Source organism: Wolffia australiana, chromosome 4 (genome assembly GCF_029677425.1).
Source record: "Wolffia australiana isolate 7733 chromosome 4, ASM2967742v1".
NCBI classification, from domain to species: Eukaryota; Viridiplantae; Streptophyta; class Magnoliopsida; order Alismatales; family Araceae; genus Wolffia; species Wolffia australiana.
This window is the reverse complement of record NC_135838.1, coordinates 19,331,095-19,355,784: the sequence shown is the minus strand read 5'-3', so window position 1 is coordinate 19,355,784 and position 24,690 is coordinate 19,331,095. Positions and strand designations below refer to the sequence as shown.

General features: G+C 44.2%; 3 protein-coding genes across 5 annotated transcripts; 2 read left to right on the top strand and 1 right to left on the bottom strand.

Moving 5' to 3' along the window:
- Positions 1-5,754: 5,754 nt before the first annotated feature.
- LOC144702256 (zinc finger protein ZAT10-like) lies at positions 5,755-6,527 on the bottom strand. Its single transcript, XM_078574227.1, has one exon. The coding sequence runs from the start codon at positions 6,441-6,443 to the stop codon at positions 5,865-5,867; it is 579 nt and encodes a 192-aa protein (XP_078430353.1). The 5' UTR covers positions 6,444-6,527; the 3' UTR covers positions 5,755-5,864.
- A 1,247-nt stretch (positions 6,528-7,774) lies between these two features.
- Positions 7,775-16,470, top strand: LOC144702258 (adenine phosphoribosyltransferase 1-like). 2 transcript variants are annotated; one of them, XM_078574228.1, is made up of 6 exons: positions 7,782-7,960; positions 8,389-8,499; positions 8,918-9,010; positions 13,175-13,324; positions 15,568-15,626; positions 16,302-16,470. In XM_078574228.1, the coding sequence occupies exons 1-6, from the start codon at positions 7,876-7,878 to the stop codon at positions 16,353-16,355; spliced, it is 552 nt and encodes a 183-aa protein (XP_078430354.1). In that variant the 5' UTR covers positions 7,782-7,875; the 3' UTR covers positions 16,356-16,470. The 2 variants fall into 2 exon arrangements, with proteins under 2 accessions (XP_078430355.1, XP_078430354.1); XM_078574229.1 differs by lacking the exons at positions 13,175-13,324; positions 15,568-15,626; positions 16,302-16,470 and adding an exon at positions 11,158-13,168 and having other exon boundaries at positions 7,775-7,960.
- A 145-nt stretch (positions 16,471-16,615) lies between these two features.
- LOC144702255 (glucosamine inositolphosphorylceramide transferase 1-like) lies at positions 16,616-21,245 on the top strand. Of its 2 annotated transcripts, XM_078574225.1 has the most exons (4): positions 16,616-18,429; positions 19,122-19,244; positions 19,379-19,546; positions 19,625-21,245. In XM_078574225.1, the coding sequence occupies exons 1-4, from the start codon at positions 18,190-18,192 to the stop codon at positions 21,131-21,133; spliced, it is 2,040 nt and encodes a 679-aa protein (XP_078430351.1). In that variant the 5' UTR covers positions 16,616-18,189; the 3' UTR covers positions 21,134-21,245. The 2 variants fall into 2 exon arrangements, with proteins under 2 accessions (XP_078430351.1, XP_078430352.1); XM_078574226.1 differs by lacking the exon at positions 16,616-18,429 and having other exon boundaries at positions 19,121-19,248.
- The last annotated feature ends 3,445 nt before the right edge of the window (positions 21,246-24,690 follow it).

Genomic DNA, 24,690 nt, shown 5'->3' with positions numbered 1-24,690 from the left:
TCACCCCGAGTCGTCCTAGGATCCAGTCCCATCATCCCCTAGTCATCCTGCATCAGTAGTGCGTAGTGGCGATGCGAGAGATTCTTGACGTGGGCTTCAACAAGGTATCGCAAATCCAACTGTGCGGTTAATTGGTGGGGGCTCAAGGGGGGAGTCGCCCCCTTGCGGGGTTCAAGGTAGCGCCCCAAAACCTAAACGGTATGCACGGTAGCAAGTGGCTGCAAGGGCGGCCGAGAGCGCAGTGGCGCCAGCGGCGGTCGGGCGCGCGGCCTGAGCGGCTAGGCGCGGGCCAGCGCGCGCCGCACGCAGCGGTGGTGGCGGCGCAAGACGGCCGCCAAGGGCGCAGGCGGTCGAGGCCGCAAGCACGGGAGGAGGCTAAGGGCGTGGAGCGCAGGCGATCGGGCGTAGGGTGGCAGCCAAAGGCACGGGCAACGGCCGGTGCGGGCGGCGGTGGCCTACGCGGGTGGCGGCAGCGACAAGCGGCGGCGATGACGGATCGAAACGGAGGAGAATTAGGGCAAATTCTTCAAGAGGAAGGAAAACTTTAATTCTTGAAAAATGATTCACCAAGTGTTTCTCGTAGCATTGGCCTACATATAGGCCTTGGAGGAAAGAGAAAATAAGAAATAAAATAACCGTCAAAGACGAGGTGACGTGTCGACTTGTCACATTATGGGTGGTTCTGCAGTTGTCATTGGCGACGTGTCATGACGCGGGATATTTCTGTGTTAGTGGAGGTGGGTCCGTCGGCGGTGCGTTGATGTGGTCGCCATCATGGCAGTTCTCCAGTTGACGTTGATGACATGTCAGGATGCGGGACGTCTCGGATGATGGTGGCGGCGCGTCCAATGATGGTGCGTTGACGTCGTCGCCACCATAATGATATTTTTTAAAAGATATTCATCACTTTTATACAAATCATTGGACTTCAAAATGTATATTTATAAACACTTTTGTATACTTCTTGTTGCCTATTCACTAATTTTCTTTGGCATTTTGTGATTTGCAACTCACAGGTCATAGTCAAAACATGACTGCCCATCCATAAGATATCATTCGTGTTCTACGTCTAATGAGTACTTACATAATCATGACATGACTCGACTTGCTAGATGGTTAGATATAAAGCCATCTAGGGGTTCATGCAGATCGATTCAGATAAATGATTATGGGATCAACTATGATCATCGTAGGAGCATGACTATACAATAATATTCTATGGAATGCATTGGTACCCTCCTCAAATGTAATATAAATACAAATATTTTTGATATATCTTTAAAAATAAGTAAAAATCATAGAATTATATAATCATAATTCACTTACTATTGGAAAAATTATTGGACTTCATTATAGACATCAAATATATAATAATGAAGATAATTTTTATCAATATACTCAAACATGACGTGGATGTGAGATTAGCTTGCAGGCCATTAAATTCCATCAATTAATCTAGAAAATTTTTATTATAATAAAAATTAATAACCTTATTCATGGAATCTTGTTAATAATCCTTAATCAGTTTCCTAATTTTTTTCCATGGATTTGCAGAAACAAAAGAGAATATAAAAAATTGAATGGTCAGCAAGGAGATAAGGTTTGTTTTTAACTATACAAGACCGAAACCAAACAAGAGCCAATTCAACTCCATAACCAACCACCGGTAGAATTCACCTTCCTTTGCAAGTCAAAGACTAAAAATGCCTTTGATTTCCCCTTTGCTGAAATTGAAATTGGAGGTTTTAGAAAAAATCTGGCTCAATCTTAACACCCCATTGATATACATGAAAGTGGTTGAAAACTACTCATTGACTATAATTAAATTAATATGAACTATATAAAAAGTAAATCAAACCCATTCATCCTCATGAGCTCGGAGGACTGATTCAAGAAAAAAAAGAAAGAAGTATTGAAGTTCAATTTAAATATCCCATCACAGCCTTGCTATTGGTTGCCTGGTCTATGGTTAGTGGTTGGGTTTAACCATGGGCGTTTGGATTTCTCCAAAACAAGGCATGAGAGTGACAGTGTTCCAATCTGCAGTCAATAGAGGCGGTACACCGCATTCTTATTCTGGGTCGGTTGCCGTTTTATTCCCGTGACCGGCGGTTCCTTTTTCAACAATAATACATTTCTTTAGATATTCACTGCAACCTCACCAAACCAAGCAAGTTTACTACTATTCCATTATTAAAGATTATCGTCTTCAATGCTTTAAGAGGGACAGGTAAGCCTAGTTCAGGCCGAGGATAGGGAACTGGCTGGTGACACTTGCCCAACTACACACTAACACACGTGCGCACGCAAAAATATACGTAGAACGAGAGAGAATAAAGACGATAAGAAAGAGGGAGGAAGAAAGAGATCGAGAGAGTGCATCAGAGAGGGAGGAAGAAAGAGATAGAGAGAGCATGAGAGAGAGAAGAAGAAGAGAAAGAAAGGGCAAAACAGATATATTTATATGGAGCAAGAAAGAAAGAACAAGAGAGAGAAAGAGAGAGCAAGGGAGAGAGAGAAAGAGCAAGGGAGGGAGAGAGAGAAAGAGAGAGCAAGGGAGGGAGAGAGAGAGAGCACGAGAGAAAGAGAGAGCGAGAGAGAGAGAGAGAGCAAGAGAGAGTGAGAGAGGAAAATAGAGGAAGAGCGATGGAGGAAGAGAGAGAGAGCAATAGAGAGAACAAGAGAGAGCGAGAGAGAGAGAACAAGAGAGAAAAAGAGCAAGAGAGAGAGAGAAAAGAGAAGAAGTGAGAGGGAGAAAGAGGAAAAGAGAGGAAGAGCGATACAGGAAGAGAGAGAGAGAGAGTCAGAGAGAGAACAGGAGAGATCAAGAGAGAGAGAGCAGGAGAGAAAGCAAGAGAGAGAGAGAACAAGAGAGAAAGAGAGCGAGAGAGAGAGAACAAGAGAGAAAGAGAGCGAGAGAGAGAGAGAGCAAGAGAAGTGAAAGGGAGAGAGAGGAAAAGAGAGGAAGAGCGGTAAAGGAAGAAAGAGAGGAATAGATTGGGAGAGAGAGAAGAGAGCGAGAAGAGAGAGAGCGAGGAAAGAAAGAGAGCGATGAAAGAGAGAAGGAGAGGAAAGGGAGAGTGCGAGGAAAGATGGAGCGCAAGGAGAGTCAGAGAAAGGATGAGAAAGTGCGAGGAAAGAGAGAGATAGATAGAGAGGTCGAGGAAAGAGAGAGGAAAGCGCAAGTGCGACGAAAGAAAGACTGCGAGAAGAGAGAGAGAGAGAGAGAGAGAGAGAGAGAGAGAGAGAGAGAGAGAGAGAGAGAGAGAGAGGAAAGCGAGACTGCGAGAGTGCGAGGAAAGAGAGACGAAGAGAAAGTGCGTGGAAAGAGAGATAGAGAGGAGTTTGGGAGAAAGACAAAAGAGAAAGTGGTGGAAAGAGAGAGGAGACTGGGAAAGCGGGAGAAAAATGAGAGAGTGTGAAAAAGAGAGAAAGTAAAAGAAAGTGCGAGGAAAGAGCGCGAGGAAAGAGAGAGATTGAGAAGGAGAGAGAGTGAAGGATAGAGAGAAGGAGAGAGATTGAGAAGGAGAGAGAGTGAAGGATAGAGAGAAAGAGAGAGATTGAGAAGGAGAGAGTGAAAGATGGGGAGAAAGAGAAAGATTGAGAAGGAGAGAGTGAAAGATGGGGAGAAAGAGAAAGATTGAGAAGGTGAGAGAGTGAAAGATGGGGAGAAAGAGAAAGATTGAGAAGGTGAGAGAGTGAAAGATAGAGAGAAAGAGATAGATTGAGAAGGAGAGAGAGTGAAAGATAGAGAGAAAGATAGAGAGAAAGAGAGAGATTGAGAATGAGAGAGAGTGAAAGATAGAGAGAAAGAGAGAGGGAGAGGGAGGGAGAGGGAGAGAGAGAGAGAAAGAGGGAGAGGGAGAGAGAGTGAAAGAGAGAGAGGGGAGGGAGAGAAAGAGAGGGAGGGAGAGGGAGAGAGAGAGAGAAAGAGGGAGAGGGAGAGGAAGAGTGAAAGAGAGAGGGAGAGGGAGAGAGTGTGAGAGAGAGAGGGAACGGGAGAGAGAGTGAAAGAGAGAGAGGGAGAGGGAGAGGAGAGAGAATTAAAGAGAGAGGGAGAGAGAGAGTGAAAGAGAGAGGGAGAGGGAGAGGGAGAGAGAATTAAAGAGAGAGGGAGAGAGAGTGCAAGAGGGAGAGGGAGAGGGAGAGGGAGAGGGAGAGGGAGAGGGAGAGGGAGAGGGAGAGAGAAAGAAAGAGAGAGGGAGGGAGAGAGAGTGAAAGAGAGAGAGGGAGAGGGGGGGAGAGCGAAAGAGAGAGAGAGAGGGATAGGGAGAGAGAATTAATGAGAGGGAGAGGGAGAGAGAGTTAAAGAGAGAGAAAGGGAGAGGAAGAAAGAGCGAAAGTTGAAGAGAAGGAGAGGGAGAGAGTTAAAGAGAGAGGGAGAGGGAGAGAGTGAAAGAGAGAGAGAGAGAGGGAGAGGGAGAGGGGGGGAGAGAGAGAGAGAGAGAGAGGGAGAGAGTGCAAGAGGGAGAGAGAGAGGGAGAGGGAGAGGGAGTGTTAAAGAGAGAGAGAGGGAGAGAGAGAGAGAGAGCGAGACTTGAAGAGAGAGTGAAAGAGAGAGAGAGAGAAAGAAAGACAGAGGGAGAGTGAAAGAGAGAGAGGGAGACGGAGAGAGTGAAATAGAGGGAGAGAGAGAGAGAAAGACAGAGGGAGAGTGAAAGAGAGAGAGAGGGAGAGAAGAGAGTGAAATAGAGGGAGAAAGAGAGAGAGGGAGAGGGAGAGATATGAAAGAGAGAGACTGGGAGAATGAAAGAAAGGGAGAGAGAGAGAGAGAGAGAGAAAAAGAATAAGACAGAGAGAGATAGAGAGAGAAAGGTATCTGGCGATCGTGTGGGAGTGACGGGTTGACATCATGACTTGACTCTCTTTCTCTCAACTGCCAGCGTTTCTGATCAAACCCAACAGGCGAGAGTGAATCAATTCCGCGTGGCTTAGCTGGGACTGATGGGCCCAACAAACCCCTCCCCCCCCTTTCCTCGATAGTGCGGTGGAGGTTGAGAGTTTGGCCAGTGCAAAAAAGACTTCCTTCCCCACGGAGATCCCCCCATCATACGTCCCTTGTTTGCTCATCAATACCCACCCCCACCCCTTCCTTTTTCCACGCCAACGAAGGTCGTCGCCGCGTAATCTCCACTCTCTCTTCCAGCATTCTTTAAACCATCCCCGTCATTCCAAGTCACGACCCAAACTAAACTCGTCGAATTTCAACGAGTAATGAGAGCCCCGCTCTTCTCAACCAGTCTTTCCTATCCAACGTTACCTCGAATCGCCGCTTCCCCTCTCCCGTCGATAGCGTGAGAACCCGCTCTCCTGATCGTCCACGGCAGCTCGCCGAGTGGGAAGCCGCCAATCAAAGTCAACCAAGGCGACATCGCTGAGAAGTTTCGCAGGAGAGACAAGACAAGAGCGCGTTATCGCGGCCGACGCGGGGCCTCTCAAGCTTGCCTCGCCACGCAACCTCACCTCAACCGCCGAGATTCAAGGCGGAGGCATAGAGAGAGAAAGAAAAGGAGAAATTTATTCCATTAACTCGATTTTATTCGTCCGGTGGCCGGTCAGCGAGAACGGATAGCGAGAGGGGGAGAAAGACAGAGTGTGCGTGAGAGTTCCGCCGACTGAGAGCGAAGATGAGGACGGAGAGAAAGTTTGCTCTGCCGTGACGAACTGAAACAGAGAGAGAGAGAGAGAGAGAGAGAGAGAGAGAGAGAGAGAGAGAGAGAGAGAGAGAGAGAGAGAGAGAGAGAGAGAGACGGGTTCTTTGGCAATCGAAGAAGAATGACATGTTCGTAGGCGGAAAGAACAATGGGTATCTTTGTACAGAAAAGAATCCGATGCCAATCCGAGGGCCGGCGGGAGGCCACGTCCTAGGCGGGGATCAGAAACCGCGGCTTCTTGAGAGCGAACGGACTCTGGACCTCGTCCTCCTCCGCCGCCACGCACCGCCTGGCGCCGTCCAGGACCAGATCCAGCGGTGCGGGCAGGTTCAGATCGAAGTTCCGCAGGCTCGAGCTCGTCCCGTCCGACGACGCCACGCCGGCTCCGCCGTCGTAGTGGCATCTCTTGTGCCCGCCCAGAGCCTGCCCGGAGGGAAAGCTCTTAAGACAAATAGAGCACTGGTGGGCTCTTCCTCCGCCACCGGCGCCAGCGCCGCCGGCGCTCGGCGGCGGCGCGGCGGTCTCCGGCTTGTCGACGGGCTTCCGGTGGCTGGCCTTGTGGCCGCCCAGCGCTTGGTAAGAAGGGAAACCCTTCCCGCAGACTGAACACTTGTGGAGCGGCTCCGCCTCGGCGCGCGGCGCCTTCTCCCCGCGCGCCAGCATGACCAGGCACAGCGCGAGATACTCCTCCTCGGTCGGCTCGCGGTCGAAGAAGCGGCTCCGCCTCGACCTCTTCCTCTTCGCCCACCCGGCCGGCCTCTGCGCTTCTCTCTCTCCTTCCACGCCCATCAGCCAAGCCAATAGCTTCCTTCTCTCTTCGGGTTATCCCTCTATCTCAATTCTCGAAATGGTACGAGCGCTCCACTCTGCTAGAGTGCCCTTCTATTTATCGAGGCCCGGACGAGAGAGAAAGATAGAAAATTGATGGATAGATGGATAGATAGACTGTAAACTGAGCGCCGCCGACTCGAAGGCGGTCAAATTCGAGAAGCCCGCGGAATCGGGTCCGTAGGACCCGCCACGAAGGGTTCCGGATTGAACCCGCGGATAAGATCTGGGCCGACGGGCCGGTTCGCTGTACTTGACGTCGGCCGCGTCCGGGTCAACTGCTAAGCCAACTAACCAAACCGTCTTAGATCGAGTATTGGTGGGTGGAGAGCTGCTTACGTCATTGCTTCGCTAAGGTCAGGCCCACCATAGTCGTGGTTTTCGACTGGAGTGGACCCGTCTCTTTCCTGCCACGTCACGCGCCTCTCCGCGTGCCGGCGTTTATACTTTATAATACGGGCCGTTACGTAACGATGAGGGGCGGATGGCGGCGGTGAAAAGGGATGGTCGCGCCGAGCGGGGCGATTCTGAGCGAAAATCCGGACCGCGCACCGCTCTAACCCGACCCGGAGAGAAACGAGATGGTGGGTCAGAGAAGAGAGAGATAGATGAGTAACGAGAGAGAGTGGAGAAACTAGAGAGATAGATAGGAGACAGATGAACAAAGAGAGAGAGAGACGAGAAACAATAAATAGAGATAAGAGATAGATGAACACTGAGAAACGAGAGAGAGACAACACAAAGATGAACAATGACAAACAAGAGAGAGAGATGAGCAACGAGAGAGACGAGAAACGAGAGAGACGAGAAACGAGAGAGACGAGAGAGAGAGAGATAAGAGATAGATGTGCAACCGGAGAGAGAGATAAGAGATAGATGTGCAACGATAGGGAGAGATAGGAGAGAGATGTGCAACGAGAGGGAGAGATAAGAGGGAGATGTGCAACGAGAGAGAGAGATGAGAGATAGATGTGCAACGAGAGAGAGAGAAAGAGAGTCAGAGACGAGAAACGAGAGAGAGATGAGAAATGAGAAAAGGCAGAGAGCAGTCGACAGACGACGAAAAAGAACCGCTCCAAAGCGCTCCAAACCGCTTCCCCGGGGCTACCGCGAATTGCGATTAGATTCGAACCGCGCACGACCGGATACTCGCGCATCGCACGTGATCGGCCTACCCCTAGCTGTAACCGTAAGCGTGCGGTCTCGGCGCTGTTAGTTTCTACAACGGGCCCACACTTGTCTCTGCTTCGTCGCCATAGCCTCGACCTTTCTTTTTATTTATATTTTTATTTTTTTCATAGCCTCGACCTTGGAAGTGAGCTTATTTGGGGGCGTTTTTTACCTTCGATTGCAGCAGTTCGCCCTCGCTTGATCCCGTCAAGCCGTCGCTTCCATGGCGTCGCAAGCCCAGGCGGAAGATTCCAGGCTGGAGAGGATCGCCAAGGCGATTCGCGTGATTCCTAATTTTCCCAAGCCCGGTGATTCTCTCTCCTTTCGTGCATTGTCCAATCTCGATTGTGTTGGATATGAGCGAGATTTGATGTTTCTGTTCGTAGTTGTTCCATCTCGATTGTGTTGAATACGGGCGAGAATTGATGATCCTGTACCTGGTTGTTCCATCTCGATTCTGTTGAATATGGGCGAGGATTGATGATTCTGTACCTGGTTGTTCCATCTCGATTTTGTTTAATGTGACTGAGATTTGATGATTCTGTTTTTGGTTGTTCCATCTCGATTTTGTTGAACGTGACTGAGATTTGACGATTCTGTTCCTGGTTTTTCCTTCTCGATTGTGTTGAATATGAGCGAGAATTGATGTTTCTGTTCCTGGTTGTTCCATCTCGACTGTATCGGGTTTGAGCAAGCGTTGATGTTTCTATTCGTGCTTGTTTTTTCGTTGTTGTAGGGATAATGTTCCAGGACATCACTACCCTGCTGCTCGATCCCAAGGCTTTCCGCGACACCGTCGACTTGTTTGTCGAAAGATACAAGGATATGAACATCTCAGTCGTTGCCGGTAATTATTTCTCGAAATTTATTCTGTGTTGTTCCTCGATGCCGCCCATCTCAACTAACTCAGATTCAAGTACTGGTGAAGGCTTGAGTTTGCTCGATTGGGAAGAATATGGGCACATGAATACAATGAACACGTTACCGCGGTGTTTCTACGTGGCTTTAGTCATTTTTGGACTTGCACACGCTTGTCATGTGATAATTCTGGAATCACCAGTGAAAAAAGGAATGCGGTTTACCACTCTATGGAATGCCGATTGCCAGTCCAGTTAATTGAAAATTCTTGGAGAGGATAAAAATTTAACTTGGGAGTCTAAGTTTCCGAAGCACGTTTGTGCTACTTTAGTGCATATGTTGAATTGATGTGGATTTTTCTTATTTGATTATATTATTTTAGCATGATGCTTGTATCTTGCCCACAGGAGTCGAAGCTAGAGGCTTTATATTTGGCCCGCCAATAGCACTTGCCCTGGGAGCAAAGTTTGTCCCTTTGAGAAAACCAAAAAAATTGCCTGGTATGTCTTTTATGTGCATAAGTCATATTGGTGCACCATTGTTCAAAAAAAAAAAATTCATACTGGTGCACCGACAATATTTTTCCTAGCGACAAGATTAGTGGATGATTTTATTCCGAGTTTGATTGAATATTTTATTTCATTATCTATGGACTTTATATCTTCTTTTGGAAGAGGAATAATACGTTGTTTTGGTAAGCGTATTCTGGTTTATTAACTTATTTGGCCAATTCTGTAAAGCGAAACCTAATTCTAAGAGTTCATGTTTGAATTTTTTTGGATATTCTGCATCATCCTTTTGTGCGAAAAGATTTGTGTGATTAATATCCGCGAGAAAAGGAGCTAAAATCATCATTGAAAACTTTCGATGGATCTTTAAACTCCTTGGCACAGCATCGAAGTGTTATTCGGATCTGCCATGTTGGGACTCATCTAATGTCTCAAGGTACTCATACTTATATCCTGTGCTCAAAATATCCGCTATTTTGTGGTTCATCTCGATTCATATAAATGATTTCGAGAGCATGTTTGTCTCAAGCTTGGGAATCAACCCTGGAGACATATCCTTGACTTCTCATAGCTATATGCGCGATCTACTTTTTAAGATGCATTAAGTGATAGGTTTGATGCCTTACATTCTTTGATTGTACAAGTGTCATGTGTGGAAGGGAGATATGATCTTATGAACTTGGTTACAGATGGGAAACATGCCATCGGGTCGCATCTTTTGAAGGAGATTTCAAATGTCATCTTGATGAACTGTTGGGACAAAAGTTAGGAAGGGAAATACCTGCCTATAGTAAGATAGCACGACCAACTACTGATACTGGGAGACGGCCCCACAAATAATGATAGAAATGAGGAAATGAACCATTGCAGTGTAGGATCAGAGTCTTCAGCTTGCTCCAACTGGAAGCTTCTAATGATGTTAGAACTTCACTACATAACTGTATTTTGATGTTTCCTATTTATGCTGGTGTAAGAAATCTAATTCTGATCAGGGATTAGTTCTTAAATTTCCCGGTACACACAGCCTCTAATAAATCAGAATGTGATCCCCCTGGCTGCTGCCATTTCACTGGCGCCGTACAAGGGTTGTTTATACCTAGTCAATGTGATGAGGATAGCAAGTCAATGTGACAAAGAATCCCTGGTAACAGCTGTACGTAGAAATATTGTTGAATGCATGTGAGTGTAAAAGTTGAATCCCGGGTAGCAAGTCAATCTCTCTCTCTCTCCCTCCATGTGAGTGCATGCGCGTGTTTGTCTCTCCCTCCCTCTCTTTGTCTGTCTCTTCATTTAGTCCGTAAAAAATAGACTTGATTTTTCAGTTGAGTTGATCCATTCAATTGATCAGGATCCCGCTGAATTTTAGTTAAGATCAATTCATTCGATCACTGAGAACTGCATCGCTGAATTAATATGTTTTTCTAAGCTTTCTCACTGGCTGATCAGATGAAATTGTCCGATCCGATCCTGTTGCATCTGCCAAGTTGCTTGTTTTCCAGCCCTCTTGATCATAGTGACCAACTCGATCCGATCACAATCCACCTGATACCATTGGATAGCTTAACCTCTGGCGTCCTCCCCATTTCTAACCATTTCCCTCTTCTTCCTATCTCCCTCGGCGCCAGCCTTTCCCTTTCAGCTTTCCATCGCTGATAGGACTTGGGTTCCTATCACATACTCTTCAAAGGTGTCCATTCCGTAGCTATTAATAGTCATCAAGTCTCTTGAAATTGTAGAGAAGGACACCTTTTGTATTATAATATATCATAATAATTTATGTAAGCAGAGGATAGGTTCTCCTGTTCAACTGCAATAACTGAGCATACGTTTCACAAGGGTATTTTATCTACTGCAACAGCGGATTGACTACGTATTTTTTATTTGAGAAATGTTTGTTCTAGTCATGATGAGACATGGTATCAAAGATCAGTAGAGAGTGTAATTTGTTCCAGGGAGCACATTTCATATTTGAAGTATTTATGATATGGCAGAATACATTTCTCAAATCATTTATCCCATTTATTGGACTGGGATTAATGCTCCAATGTATGGCTTGTACAGATTATGCATATCGAATGTCTTATTTCAGTTTTTAATTCCTCATAAGAAATGACATCTATGATATCATTTCTGATTAGGTCTCCCTTTGCATTCGCAAGAGATGGAAGAGAAGACATCATATTGTCGAGCCCCTTGGCCAATAGGCTCATGATAGAAAACGCAAATATATGGATAGTGGAAAAGGCTAGAGAGTGGAAGAGGCTTCTTGGTCTGTTGCCGTATTCAGGAGATCTTCCTGGAGAACTGGCGAGCTAATTTGGCTCTCCATCAGGAGTCGCACCTACTGCATTCGGTCATACATGACACCTTAACTCGAAGGTATACCTCTCTGGATCAGTGTATGCTGGAAGAATTTCAACAGCTAAGTGCGGAGGCAACTTCTTGGTTATTTGTTGTTGAAGATAAATCATTGGTTGTTGGGTTTCTAGTTAAATCTGGGTATGGTGGCCAGTCCACATGAGTTTCATCTCTGTTCATACATTTTTCTCCACTTCTTTTTTTTTCCTTCGCCCTTTTCTCTTTCTCTTTCTAGGTCTAGATCATGTCGCAAACTGAATGTTTATGTTGTCTGGCTGCCCATGGAGACTGGTATTCATCATTCGAAGGCAAGCTTAAACCCTATTGGATGTTGAAACAAACCAAAGAATAAATTTACCTTGCATATAATTTTTTTATCTCGCATGCTTGTCATGTCTGGCGTACAACTTAGACATGAAAGTGTCAATTTTTTTTGATTTTTTACTTTCTAATAATCTATGATATTTATTGAGGATTACCGTTTCATCTTTGTTTTGTAAATGTCTTATAGTGTGTGTTCTTACGTGTTTCCAAAGACTACTCTCTTTCACAGAATTTTTGCAGTTGTTTTTATGTCCAGTTCTTTTTTACTGCTGTATCTCAAAACGAATGAATGCAGATCAACCTAACGGGTAGTGGATCCGACTAAACTGTATAATACTAGGGCTTTCAGCCAAGGAGTAAGATGTGAAGCTTTTGCTTTTTTTATTCTGCTCTCCTCTCGAGGCTTCTCTCCCATGACGACCTTGCACTCCTTCTGCTGCTTATGCTTCATGGAGGTTGCTGATATGTCAAGACTCTCTCATCCTGATTTGATACTCTACAATCCGGCATTATTTCTAGATCATTAAGGTTTATTTACCGCTTAAAGACATGAAGAGTATTTCCGATACCCGTTACAGATCCTATGCCATATGGAGGATCCGATACCCATGTACTCTTTAAAGGCCACCATGCCCCAAATCGATAAATGAGATTTCCGTTTCTTTTCCCCCTCTCCTTCTTAACTTCTGCATGGGGCGGCTGAAAGGATCCACCTGCTGAGCCGCTTCCCTTTGTGATGTGCCATCTCTGGATGAATGTGTGAGTTCCCATAATCATTATTGTAACTTTAGCTACAGAGATTGACATGAGTATTAATATGATCCCTGACCCTCCTGGGAGAAGCCTCGTCTTTTGACACATATATGTCCTTAGGCCCATCTATGTTTCCTTTAAGTATCACATCCCACCCTTTAAGAGGGCAGACAGAAAGTTATGCAAATGGTGGTTTTTGCCCCTTCCCCTTCTATGTCTTAGTCCCGTCTCCTCCCTTATGATCCTCATCCTTGATCGCTTCTTCACCATGCATTCAGGCGGCTGGTCCTAGATTGATCCCTACCTCCTCCTTTTGGCCCCTCCATTTATCATTCCCTTTCTCTTCTCCATCTCTGGAAATCTCTCACTCGTCCCCCTTCTTGATCTGTTTCTCTATTGAATTGAGATTCTACATCATCGAAATTAGATCAAAGATACGTCCCATGAGGAACGTATCAAGTACCTACTTGTTTTCGTTGTGAAATACTGGTACAAAATTTGTCAGCAAACTTTAAATATGATAAAATGAATTGTTTTCACTTAAGATTTTAATATATTTTGTTAATTCCTTCGCTGTAGTTTTTTCTATCACAGCGAAGGAACCTTCACAGGGGAAGTAATCTTGGAATATTTTGTTATTGAAGATGGTGTTTTAAATCAAAATGCCTTACAATTCTCAGAACATTCTTTCTTTATTAATTTAAAGTGCAACCTTCACAGGAGAAGTAATCTCGGAAGAGTATACCTTGGAATATGGAACGGATCGAATTGAGATGCATGTCGGAGCTGTTCAAACTGGGGAACGGGCCATTATTGTGGACGATCTTGTTGCAACTGGGGGAACATTATCTGCTGCTATCAAGCTACTTGGTAATTTCTTTAAACAAAATTATTTAGTTAATGATATTGAGCTTTTTCTAAGATTTGACAATTTTTCTGTCTTAGATATGATCTTGATGGTATAATTTCTCACGTTATCCATTCCTTCATGTATTCGCGTTGGAGATCTTGAGTGAGGACTTTGATATGGAAGAGATTTGAGAGGAAGAGATCGAATAGGAGAACAATACAACAAGAAAGTGGAAGGAGACAGACCTTACATGATTAAATTCTTACCTTAACAAGCTAATGAGGAACTGACTCCTAAATTGTGTACCATTGTCCCTATTTAGGGTGAGGTCCAGTGGCCTGCGAAGTTGTTCTTCCAGAAGATTGTGGCGTACATCCTGTCTTTCATATTTGTCAGATAGGAAAAGCAGCAGGGGAGAATGATCAAGTATAATCGATTAAACATATCGGACCTTCCTGAGGATTGTGCCATGCACAGGAAATCACATCTGCTGCGAGGATGGAGGAGATCAGGGAGGGAGAGTGAGAGTGACTCACGATGACGTCTCAAGATGCATAGACGGAATGATTGACGATCCCCCCCCTTCACCCCCTACCCCCTGAACTATTCAAGGGCCTCTCCTTAAATGGTCAGATACCATGCTGGCACTTCTAGTAGATACAGCCCATCTTCATATCACAGAGCTAACAAACAGGGAAAAGAGTTGAGTGCTGAAGCACATGGCAACTAAAGATAAGCATAACTCACTTTTGGCCAAAATCGGAAGTATCAATATCAGGAGAGGGGGGAGCGTGCCATCATCACTGATGCTGGGTCTTTTGAAGAGGCAGGTGTGTGGGGGCTATGACATTTGGCGACGGGGTTGTGCAAACAGCGTGTGCTCAGCGATAGGTAAAGGTCTATAGAGGGCATTGGGAGGCTACAGACCTGGTATTCAGACAAGATAATGGCTGACCAACGTGAGTGGCATTCATTTAAGAATTCTAGTTTTCTGGATACATAAGCATATGATTGGTGGGTCCAAGGTTTCAGAAATCAGTGTACTAGTGGAGCATGGTTAACGTTCACACCCTACCGGAGAGGGGTTATCTGCTAATAATCGACTGACAATTTGAAGATGTTTGTAACCACCTTTCCTGCCTTCCTTTTATTCACTTATTCATTTATTTGTTTTTTCCAGAGCACTGGCTAAAGCAAATAGGTCATCACATATTGAATCATGTGCCGGCCATTCCTTATTTTGCTCTCTTCTTATGCTAGTCTCGTTGTTGGCTTGACTTTCCTTCTCTCCTTGGTTGCATAAGGAACCATGTGTGTCATATCTGTCACTCTACTGGTTCAGTGCACTTGTAACTGGTGTTTAAACCAGTCTAGTTATGTGGAATAGATGTCTATGGGGCCAAACCCTAAACTACAAATAACAAGAGGTTCGGCAGCTGTGTAGTACAGCCCAATGTCTGACAGTATACGATTCTTGGAAATTCCTCATCTCTGTCCCACCTCGTAATTGACATATTTTCCTGGAATGTTACTCTAGTGGTATGTCTTTTGCTATTTTTTCTCATCCTTTTGCTCACATGAATAATTCATTACAACATCATTTTGAATATTTTCTTTCCTGCATTTTCCTATTGGAAGATTGATACGAACCTTGATCTAGGTTCGTATCAGAAGGAGGTTGGAGGACGTGTTAAGGTAGAAGTTCCCGGGGTAGATAGGAGAAACGGGAAGGATCGGAGAGGAGTCCAAGCAGAGGAGGTAGGGATCGGCTGGGGACAAGCCGCCTGGAGATGCGGTGAAGAAGAGACGATCGTGAGGGACGGGGATCGTGGAGGGAGAGGGGAGGCCAGACCTAGAGTTGGAGAGGGGAGACAAGAGACTTCTTCTTTCTTGGCTGCCCTCCTAAAGGGCGGGCATCCCTATTTAAAGGGAAATACATAATAGCAAATGACTAAAATGCCCCTGTGGGCTAAATGACAAAACTACCCCTAGATAGGTTTAGGATCCTCTCAAGGATCCTATCAAAGATATTTCAAAACCTTATCCATTATTGTATGTGAAAAATAACCATGTATTTAGACTAGATCACTGTGGTCTCGCTTAGCATTCAATTAATGTTATTTGCCTTTTGCTCTTGTCATACTAGTTCTTTGTATCTATCATAAATCACAGATGCAGGTGTAATATCACCTGCATCTGTGATTTACAATTTTACGCTAATTTTTTTCTTTCCTTTGACCTGTATTCTTTTGGACTCGTGCAGAACGTGTGGGAGTAGACGTAGTTGAGTGCGCTTGCGTTATTGAGCTTCCAGAGTTAAAGGTGAGCTTTTAATCTTCTAAATCCAAATCGATTTACTGGCCACGGAAGTCTATGTCATGGTAAATGATTTGGCTCAGCGAGAAAAAATATTCTGGAATTCAAGTTACTCTCATCCACTTCCTTTTCACTTCATTAATGATCCGTATCATGCATAGAATTATGCGGTTGTTATTCGTCTGTTGGTTCCTTAGAGGCTAGCTAAATGAAAAAATCACAGATTGCTGTCGTGCGACTTACTGAAATAACTAAAGAGCAAACTATAGCAAGGAAAAATGAATGAGCAAATTTTTTACTTTAATCATGGCTAGCAGAATCGCGTTTTAATTGGTTCCAAGAAGTTGTAACGCTGCAGTTTGTCCGCTGCTTGAATATCTATTTCCAGAATCTTGTTCAAACGTAAAAATCCGGTAGCGGGAGTTCTAAGTTCTCCGTTGTACATGAGTCTTGTTCTTATTAAAACCAGCTTCAAGTGGTCAGATAATGAATAGATTCACAAATCGTCTATGGAATCTTTATTCTTGTTTATTCTTCATGGGATTTCTAGTAACTTCTCTCTTTCTCATACGTTATCGTTCATCGTAGGAACAGTTCTGGGTAGGATTTGTAGTAACTTCTTTCTTTTTACCGATTTCAACTACCCACTGGCCTGATTCTAACTTTTATTTGCATACGCAGGGACGCGAGAGATTAGGGGAGAGGTCCCTCTTCATCCTTGTTAAAGCTTTTTGATCTTCTACTTGAACCGTTTGACCTGCTCAAAACAGTGGGCTGATGAAGGCCAAGACTTTTATTTGTATGACTTGGTGCTTATCAAGAAGCAGGAATTCTACTCTCTTACCAATAATCCAACGGACAAGAACATAACACCCAAATATAGAAACATCGAATCCAACGGTCAAGAATAATTTACCACTAACGGGACCCTGCCTTTGTCAAGACTCATCCAAATGGCTCTCTCACTAAATATTATAATTATCCGCATGATCTGATCCACGATTATGGTTTTCATGCCCAATAATACAACCATGATTTTGCTCTTCTTCTCACTCACGTATCCATAATTTATCAGTTCTTTCATTATGGACTTTCCCTAAAGTGATGTGGTGTGGAAATTTCCAAAAAGCTGACAGCGATGGCTGGGTGTGGAGTATAAATCCAAGCAATTTCCCTGTTGCAGGACTATCTATAGCTGGGCATGGGTGCCCTGCGTGAAAGTGGCTACTGATGACGAAAAAATTTACTACAGTGAATGCCAGGTTCTGAAACTGTTAATAAACCACCCATGAGTCATTTATTTAATTTTTTTTATATAAATAACCAATCAAAACTATAGCGCAGGGATGAGGACGAGACGGTTCTTTCATCCCAGGATGAAAAAATCGTTCCGTCCGAGAAATTGGACGAAAACCGGGTCCGAAAATTTGTCCCAGGAAGAACGGACGGGACGGTTTTTGTCCAGTCGGACGAAAAAACCGTCCCATCCGGAGGTCTCGTACGATGGACAGTAAGGGATGGACAAAAATCCGTTGGATTCACTTAAGACGGTTGAGATCTTGCCACGTGGCATCGCTATATCAATTCCTTCACATTTTGCATCAAAGTCCCTGCTTTTTTTCGTGCACCCAAACTTACGCTGCCCAAAAATAATTATATATATGTCCCTCTGCTTTCTCTCTGCCATATGCTTAAAACTTAGAAAAATCTATATTAATTCAATCAGACCATAGAACTATTCTTATTGGATATTTTGTCCGGGAGGAGGGATAGGATGGTTTTTCTCCGGACGGGACAAAACTGGCATGGACGGGAAGTGGATGAACTATTTCGTCCGGGAATGAACTGGGATGAGACGGTTCGGATGAATCTGCAAAACGCGGGACGGGATGATATTCGTCTGATTCCATCCATCGTCCATGTCCCGGACGATCCGGAACTATAATCAATCCGCCCATTCATGGCTGTGCAAAGTGTAATTCAAACCATTTGAATCACATCAAGCAAATTATATCCCTGTCCGGTCTGAACCTCGGACTCTCGGTCCTGGTTCAGTCTGATCTGGCCAGTCCCCGGTCCAAAATGGCAAACCTTACCGTAATGGTGTAAGCCTCATGCACTTACAAGGTAATTGATCTGCTTTTTCCGAGGTCTGAGGTCCTCTATTTTTATAACTTTCATGCTATTATTTCATGCTGCTTTGACAATATCTCTCTTGAGATACAGCATGATATTTAGTATTTCTCTAGGGGACGGAAGCTGGGAAACTGGGCCAATGGAGTTTGACCGCAGGGTTTATTGGGCTTCTTCCCGTCCACGCAGGCGGCGAAGTCTTCGTTTCCTCTCTCGACGCGTTGACAAAGCTCCTGACTTGTTCTTTTCTAGGCGCCGTAGGATGACCTCTCCGATGTCAGCAATGGAGAGATAACCGCTGACCCGCCGTTATGCTTGTTCTTATTTCATCACAGAAGGATATAAAATATTCGAGTAGCGTGTTATCTATGTAAATGTTCGTCTGTGATTTCATCTGATTTGCCGGAGCTGAAGATTATTACTCCTGTCGAGGGGGATGTTCCAGCGCTTTCGCTGCGTCGCCGGCTATGCCGGCGGTGCCGTTCTTTTCTTGCTTTCGTGCATGGCGGTTCTGGCGATATTCGTCTCTGTTTTTGCAGGGATGAACTCCTATCCGAGGTACTCTTATGGCGCTTCACATCGTAATTCGACTGGCTGCAACCAGGACGGGGAAGGCTCCTGGTCCGTCGGAGTTTTCTACGGAGACTCTCCCTTCTCCCTCAAACCCATCGAGTCGGTGAGTCTAGCTCTCTCTCTCTCCCTCTCTCTCTCTCTCTCGTGTCTCCCTCCATCTCCCTCTCTCTCTCCGGTGTGTCTCCCTCCATCTCTCTCTCTCTCTCCCTCGTGTTTCTCTCCATATCTCTCCCCATCTCTGTCTCTCTCTCCCTTGAGTCTCTTTCCATCTCTCTCCATCTCCCTCTCTCTCTTTCTCTCCATGTCTCTCTCTCTCTCCCTTGTGTGTCTCTCCATCTCCCTTTCTCTCTCTCCATGTACCTCTCTCTCCATCTCCCTGTCTCTCTCCATGTATATATAGATCTCCCACCTCATGTATCTCTTTCTCCATCTCCCTCTTTCTCTCCATGTCTCTCTCCATCTCCCTCTCTCTCTCTCTCCCTCCATGTAAATATATATATATATATATCTCCATCTCCATGTCATTATCTCTCTTTAACTCTTTATCTATCTCTTTCAGTCTCACGCTCTCTCTGTTTTTCTCTCTCCATCTCCCTCACTCTCTCTTTCTCCATCTTCCTCTCTTTCTCTCCATCTCCCTGTCTCTATCTCTCTCTCTCACTCTTTACCAATCTCTTTCCGTCTCTCGCTCTCTGTTTCTGTCTTTCTCTCTCTATCTATCTATTTATCTATCCATGCATCCATCCATCTATCGAGAACGGATGTTCTGATAACTCCAGGTTTTTTGCAAACCAGTGGAACGTGAGGAGAGACACCAGCTCGGCGTGGCCGGTGGCAAACCCGGTCTTTACCTGCGCCTCGCCCTCGGACGCGGGTTCTCCAAGCAACTTCGTCGCCGACCCCTTCCTCTTCATCAACGTCAGTCAGTTCCTCTCTCCTTCTCCATTCTTTTCTCTTTTTCAAATCTCTTTATTCATTTCTCCACGCTACCAGCTCGAAGACTTCTCTCCCTCTCCAGAAAGTCCTAACCCCTCTCTCCTCTCTCTTTTTAGGGAACTTCCATGTACCTCTTCTTCGAAACCAAGAACTCCATCACCATGCAAGGAGACATCGGCGTCGCCAGAAGCCGCGACAACGGCTCCACTTGGCAGCACCTGGGCATCATTCTAGACGAGCCCTGGCATCTCTCCTACCCTTTCGTCTTCTCCTACCGAGGACAAGTGAGCCTCTCTCAGCTGACGATAGGGATATCTTCCTTCCTTTGGCCTAAAAACTCACTCCTATCGTCTCTTCCGCAGGTTTATCTGATGCCGGAGGGCAGCAAGAACGGCGATCTCCGACTCTACAGAGCAGTAGACTTCCCTCTAAAATGGACGCTGGAGAAGGTTATCCTAGAGAGGCCCCTCATAGACACGTTCATGGTGGAGTACCAGTCATTTTACTGGCTCTTCGGCTCGGACTGGTCTTCTCCAGGAGCAGTGAAGAACGGGCAACTGGAAATCTGGTACAGCAGCTCGCCCTTCGGCCCGTATAAGTCACACGCCAAAAACCCAGTTAAAAACACACACAGAAGCCTGGGCTCTCGCAACGCCGGCCGATCCTTCGTCTACAACGGCAGCCTCTACCGCCCCGGCCAGGACTGCGGCGAAACCTACGGCCGTCGCGTTCGTCTCTTCAAGATCCTCTCTCTCACCACCAACGAGTACAGAGAACTGGAGGTGCCCCTCGGCGTCGAAGAGCCGCGCAAGGGGAGAAACGCCTGGAACGGCGCCCGCTACCACCAGCTCGATGCCCAGCAGCTCAGTCCCGGTCGTTGGATCGCCGTGATGGACGGCGATCGCGTCCCCTCCGGCGAGCGCCTCCACCGCCTCATCGCCGGCTATTCTCTGATATCAGCGGCCGCGCTGCTCGTCGTTCTCGCCGCGTTGGCAGGTTGCTTGATCTACCGCCTGCGCCGCAAGAAGAAAGCTTTCGTTTTTCTCCTCCTTGGCGCTGCAGTTATCGTCTCCGTCGTCTTGGCTTGCACCGGCTTGTACTATCTCCGGCGAGGCAGCGGCGGCGAGGAGGCTTACCCAGTAAACAGCGGGTATTCTAAGTTCACGCTATCGACCGTGGGCACCGAAGCTAAACCCGAAGTTCTGAGGAGGTTTATCAAGCGATACTCCAAGTGCCCGTCCGTGGGGGAAGTAGTTATCGTTTCCGGCGAACGGCGAGCGCTCCCTTCGATCTCCGCCGCGGTGCCGGTCCGCTTCAGAATAGAGAGCGAGGATTCGTCGAACCTTTGGTTCAGAGCGGACCCGCTTACAAAGAACAGAGCGGTTCTCTTCCTGGACGTGGAGGCGGGGCTCGCATGTAACGATCTGGAGCGGGGGTTCAGCGTCTGGCGTCGGCGCCCGGAGAGAATTGTCGGATTCTTCCCGGGTCTGGCTGGCGGCGACCCGGCAACGATCCGCGAGGAGAAGCTCGAGGGGTATAATATGGTGGTCTCCCGGGCGGCTTTCGTTGACTGGAAGGTTGCCTCGGCGAGGTACTGGAGCGAGAGAGCGTTGCCGGGGAGGAAGATCGTTGCTCGTTACAAAGACTGCGAGGATGTTCTGCTGAACTTGGTTTACGCTAACGAGAGCTCTGCGGCGTCGGTAGAGTACGTGCGCCCTGTTAAGGCGATGGGCGGTTGGCAGACGCTGAGATCGACGAAGCTTTCGGCCGCGCGGAGGGAGTGTATCAGCGAGCTTGGGAAGGTCTATGGAGGTGTCATGAATGGAAGGAAGAAAGAGTTTGGGCGACGGGAAGATGGGTGGGATAGGTGAATTGGTATGGGTTGTGGAGTTTTTTTATTTTTTTATTCTTTCACGATGGGGAAAAGAGGCTCTCCGGAGATCGTCTCCTGGTTTTGTTGATGTATATGATTGTCTTTTTTTCTGTGCCTCTACATGGCGGATGGAAGACAGATGGGCGGGAAATGTAGGAGAAGTTTCTACCTTTCGTAGGCTGAAATTCAATAAAAAAGTTTGGGTTGTCTTTGAAAAACTCGTGGTAGACTCGGTTAAGACTTCATACTCTTATTTTTGCACTTTATTGATTTGATGGTCAGAGAGGGAGAAAATGTCAAGAAGAGATAGTTTTAAGGATACCCCGGGGAAAAATTAGAATTGCGTCCTAGTTTACCCTCTTAAAAATGAGGAAAGGTTCACAGTTTCGGTGGATATGGATGATATTATAGTAGGAGAATTAATGACTTAGGCAGCCGAGCCTATACTTATTTCTCAGTTCAATAGAAGCCAAGAAAGCTTTACAATCTATCAAATAACCCTACACATGTTAAAACCGTGATGAAAGTCTAAATAATAATTCAAAAAGTTACTGAACCGCAAACTGATTGACAAGTATTATAATACATCCAGGTAGTAGTTTGTAGTAGCAGACATGGGGATAAAGCTCTGCAGTATGTAGAACATTGGCCTAATGTACCCTATTGTTGACAAGTTAGTGTCTACAACTTAAAAAAATGTTCATAATGAGTGAGAGTTTATAAATAAATAACTAAATGAAAGGTATACTTTTGAATTAATATAATTCAAATGAAAAGTGAACAGATGAATACAAGATAGCATGGATAAGCTTTTTGAGAAGAGAAATAAATAACATGATTATTACAAGATTTGATACCTAGGTAGCGGTATAAATGAACTTTATTCAACATGTTATTTCCTCGTCATCAAAATCCTCCACCTCAATATCCTAACTCAATTCATCTGCTTCCAGTTCTTCAACAATAGACACCTCGTTCTCAAGAGACCAACATTTCAGTGTCATTCAATCTAATCCATTCAATCATATGTGTTTTAGGAAATTTTAGTACAACTATACTATGTACTACCTTTGTTTTAATGTGAAATTGCATACATTTGTTGAATCGCCCATTACATTATTTTTACATTTTCATATATGAGTTTTGCATGCTTTATAGATAGAATATCTGATATACATAATTATGTCATGTTTACTTTGATATTGTGACTTTACCGAGACAAATAAAATTTGCTCTAATTATTCTAAGAGATTGATTATATTTCAAGGGTTGGAATTGAAGAATAATATTAATGCGGATGGAGGATTTTTTCTCTTCAGGAATGGGGAAGATCCAATACTTGGAAGTTTTTAAAGAACTACAAGAACATTGCGAAAGGAATGCATATATTTTGTGTAATTAATGCGTTTGATAGTCTTAAATGTCAGGGAAAAGTAAATAAAATAGGACAGCCACATCAGCATCATCATCCAAATCAACATCTTGGAATTACTAAACCTCCCCACCTCGTCAACCATTTCCAGACAATCACAATCCAACAGAAAATAGAAAACAAAAAAGATGATATTGGGGATTTCAATCTCAACCTCTGGTCTTCTTTGATAATATCGGATATTTTAATTGGTGCATTATGACATGGGCTTTGGTTCAGATATTTTTTCTTCCTCGTTTCTCTTAGGTCATGGCCCGTCAAGTGGATATCCTCTCTTTATTTTCTTCTCCACCTCAGCCCAGCCTGCAGTGTGACTAAAAAATTCAAAGGTTATATACTATTGGGTCATCTCAATAAATTTTCATCCATAGCATTCCCATATGGGAAAGCAATCAGGTCACTATATACTATTGGGTCATCTTAATAAAGTTTCATCCATAGCATTACACACTTGTGCATCGACTACCTACTGAGGCTGCCATTTTGCTTTTCCTTGGGAATATAGGGTCATGGGCAGACTTTGGCTGAGGTAGGCACAGCACAGAGGGATCCCAACTAGTGCACACTTCCATGCTGGCTGCTAACAATGAAGATGTAGATGTGGTTCTACAGGCTTGACCGAGAGCTTTTCTTGCTAGAGAGGGTATCTCTTTTATTTTATTTTTTCTCTTAAATTTAACACTGGCAAACATATTCATCACACAAAAAGTTTGTATACCTTCACTCCACTTTGATCTTGAAGCTCTTCAAAATATCCCAATAAGTGGACCTTTTCCATTTTGCATTCCCCATCCATCCCCTCTTATATTCTTCAATTGTAACCCCAAAAATGTGACTAACCTGATAGAATAATTAGATAGATTTTATTTTATCTGGTGAAGTTAAAAAATATCAAATCAAATATGACTTAAATATTACCTGATATTATGGATGTTAGTTATTCAATATATAAATAATATAATTATTTAATCAATGGATAAGATCTAATTTCATACTAAAATAATGGTACTAAGCAGCATGTTAAACCTGAATTTCCTCGATATGCCTATAATTGGATATATAAGATTTTATTGGCTGCATATGTGCCGAAACATGTTTTTCAGTTAACCAACCTCCATTATGGATCACAATATTATATCTTGTCAATAAAAAAGGTGTTCTAAAACAGTCTTAATGTTTGAATATAGAGAAACTTTCAAAAAAAAAATTCAATTTATGTGTATGTTTTTGAGCCAATCCTGTTAAACCATTATTGATGGTTTTACCCCAATGAATTCAATATGAGGCTCAGGTAGATAATCATTCACTTCTTCAGAGTTAGATTTCCATTTCTATTTTCTCACCTTATCATTTTTCATTTATGGTAAATAGACTGTTCACTAGTCAAGTGTATGTTTAGGTTAGACGTAAGAAATAATATATCAGGAAAGTAAATAGACTTTCAGATATTCAAAATTTTCACTAAAAAGGAATGTGAGTGAGATTAAATCTTAGGTCCAGCATTGTAGTGCTAAGAACTGTTTCCTTCCTCTGGTGGGGCTCATACTAAATCAACTTCACCTTTATCATAGAATACACTAATGAGAATTTTATCATATCCTTTGTAATATGTGTCCTTATTCAAATAATACAGGTTACTTATATCATCACTTCCAAATTGTAATTATTCGCCCCAAAATTAACTAAATAAAAAAACATGGTGGAGTAATATCCTGCAATCATGAAGAAATTTCTGAAAAATTACTAGTGGAAAATATTTCACTTGAAAATTAATTTAATTAATTCTGTTTTCACAAATTATAAAAAATTACTCTATTTTGAGTATTTTAAGTGGTAAATGTTAATCACATTCTCTTGATTAGTCGAAGTGTATCTTGTGACTTGGTCCTTTGAATTTCAAACCCTTAAGGTTGAGCAGCTATTGTGATGGGGCTAAGAAGATATGTTACATTTTACAAAGGAGTTTGAATTTGTCACGAGTTGTGAATGCTTGATAAGGAATGTATAATGATAAAATCTAAATATTGCTCTTTTATTACTGAAAATAAAATGTCATTTAAAAATTAATTGATAGATATTATGTGACCTACAAGCTTACATATTTCTCTCTTATTTTAGTTCAT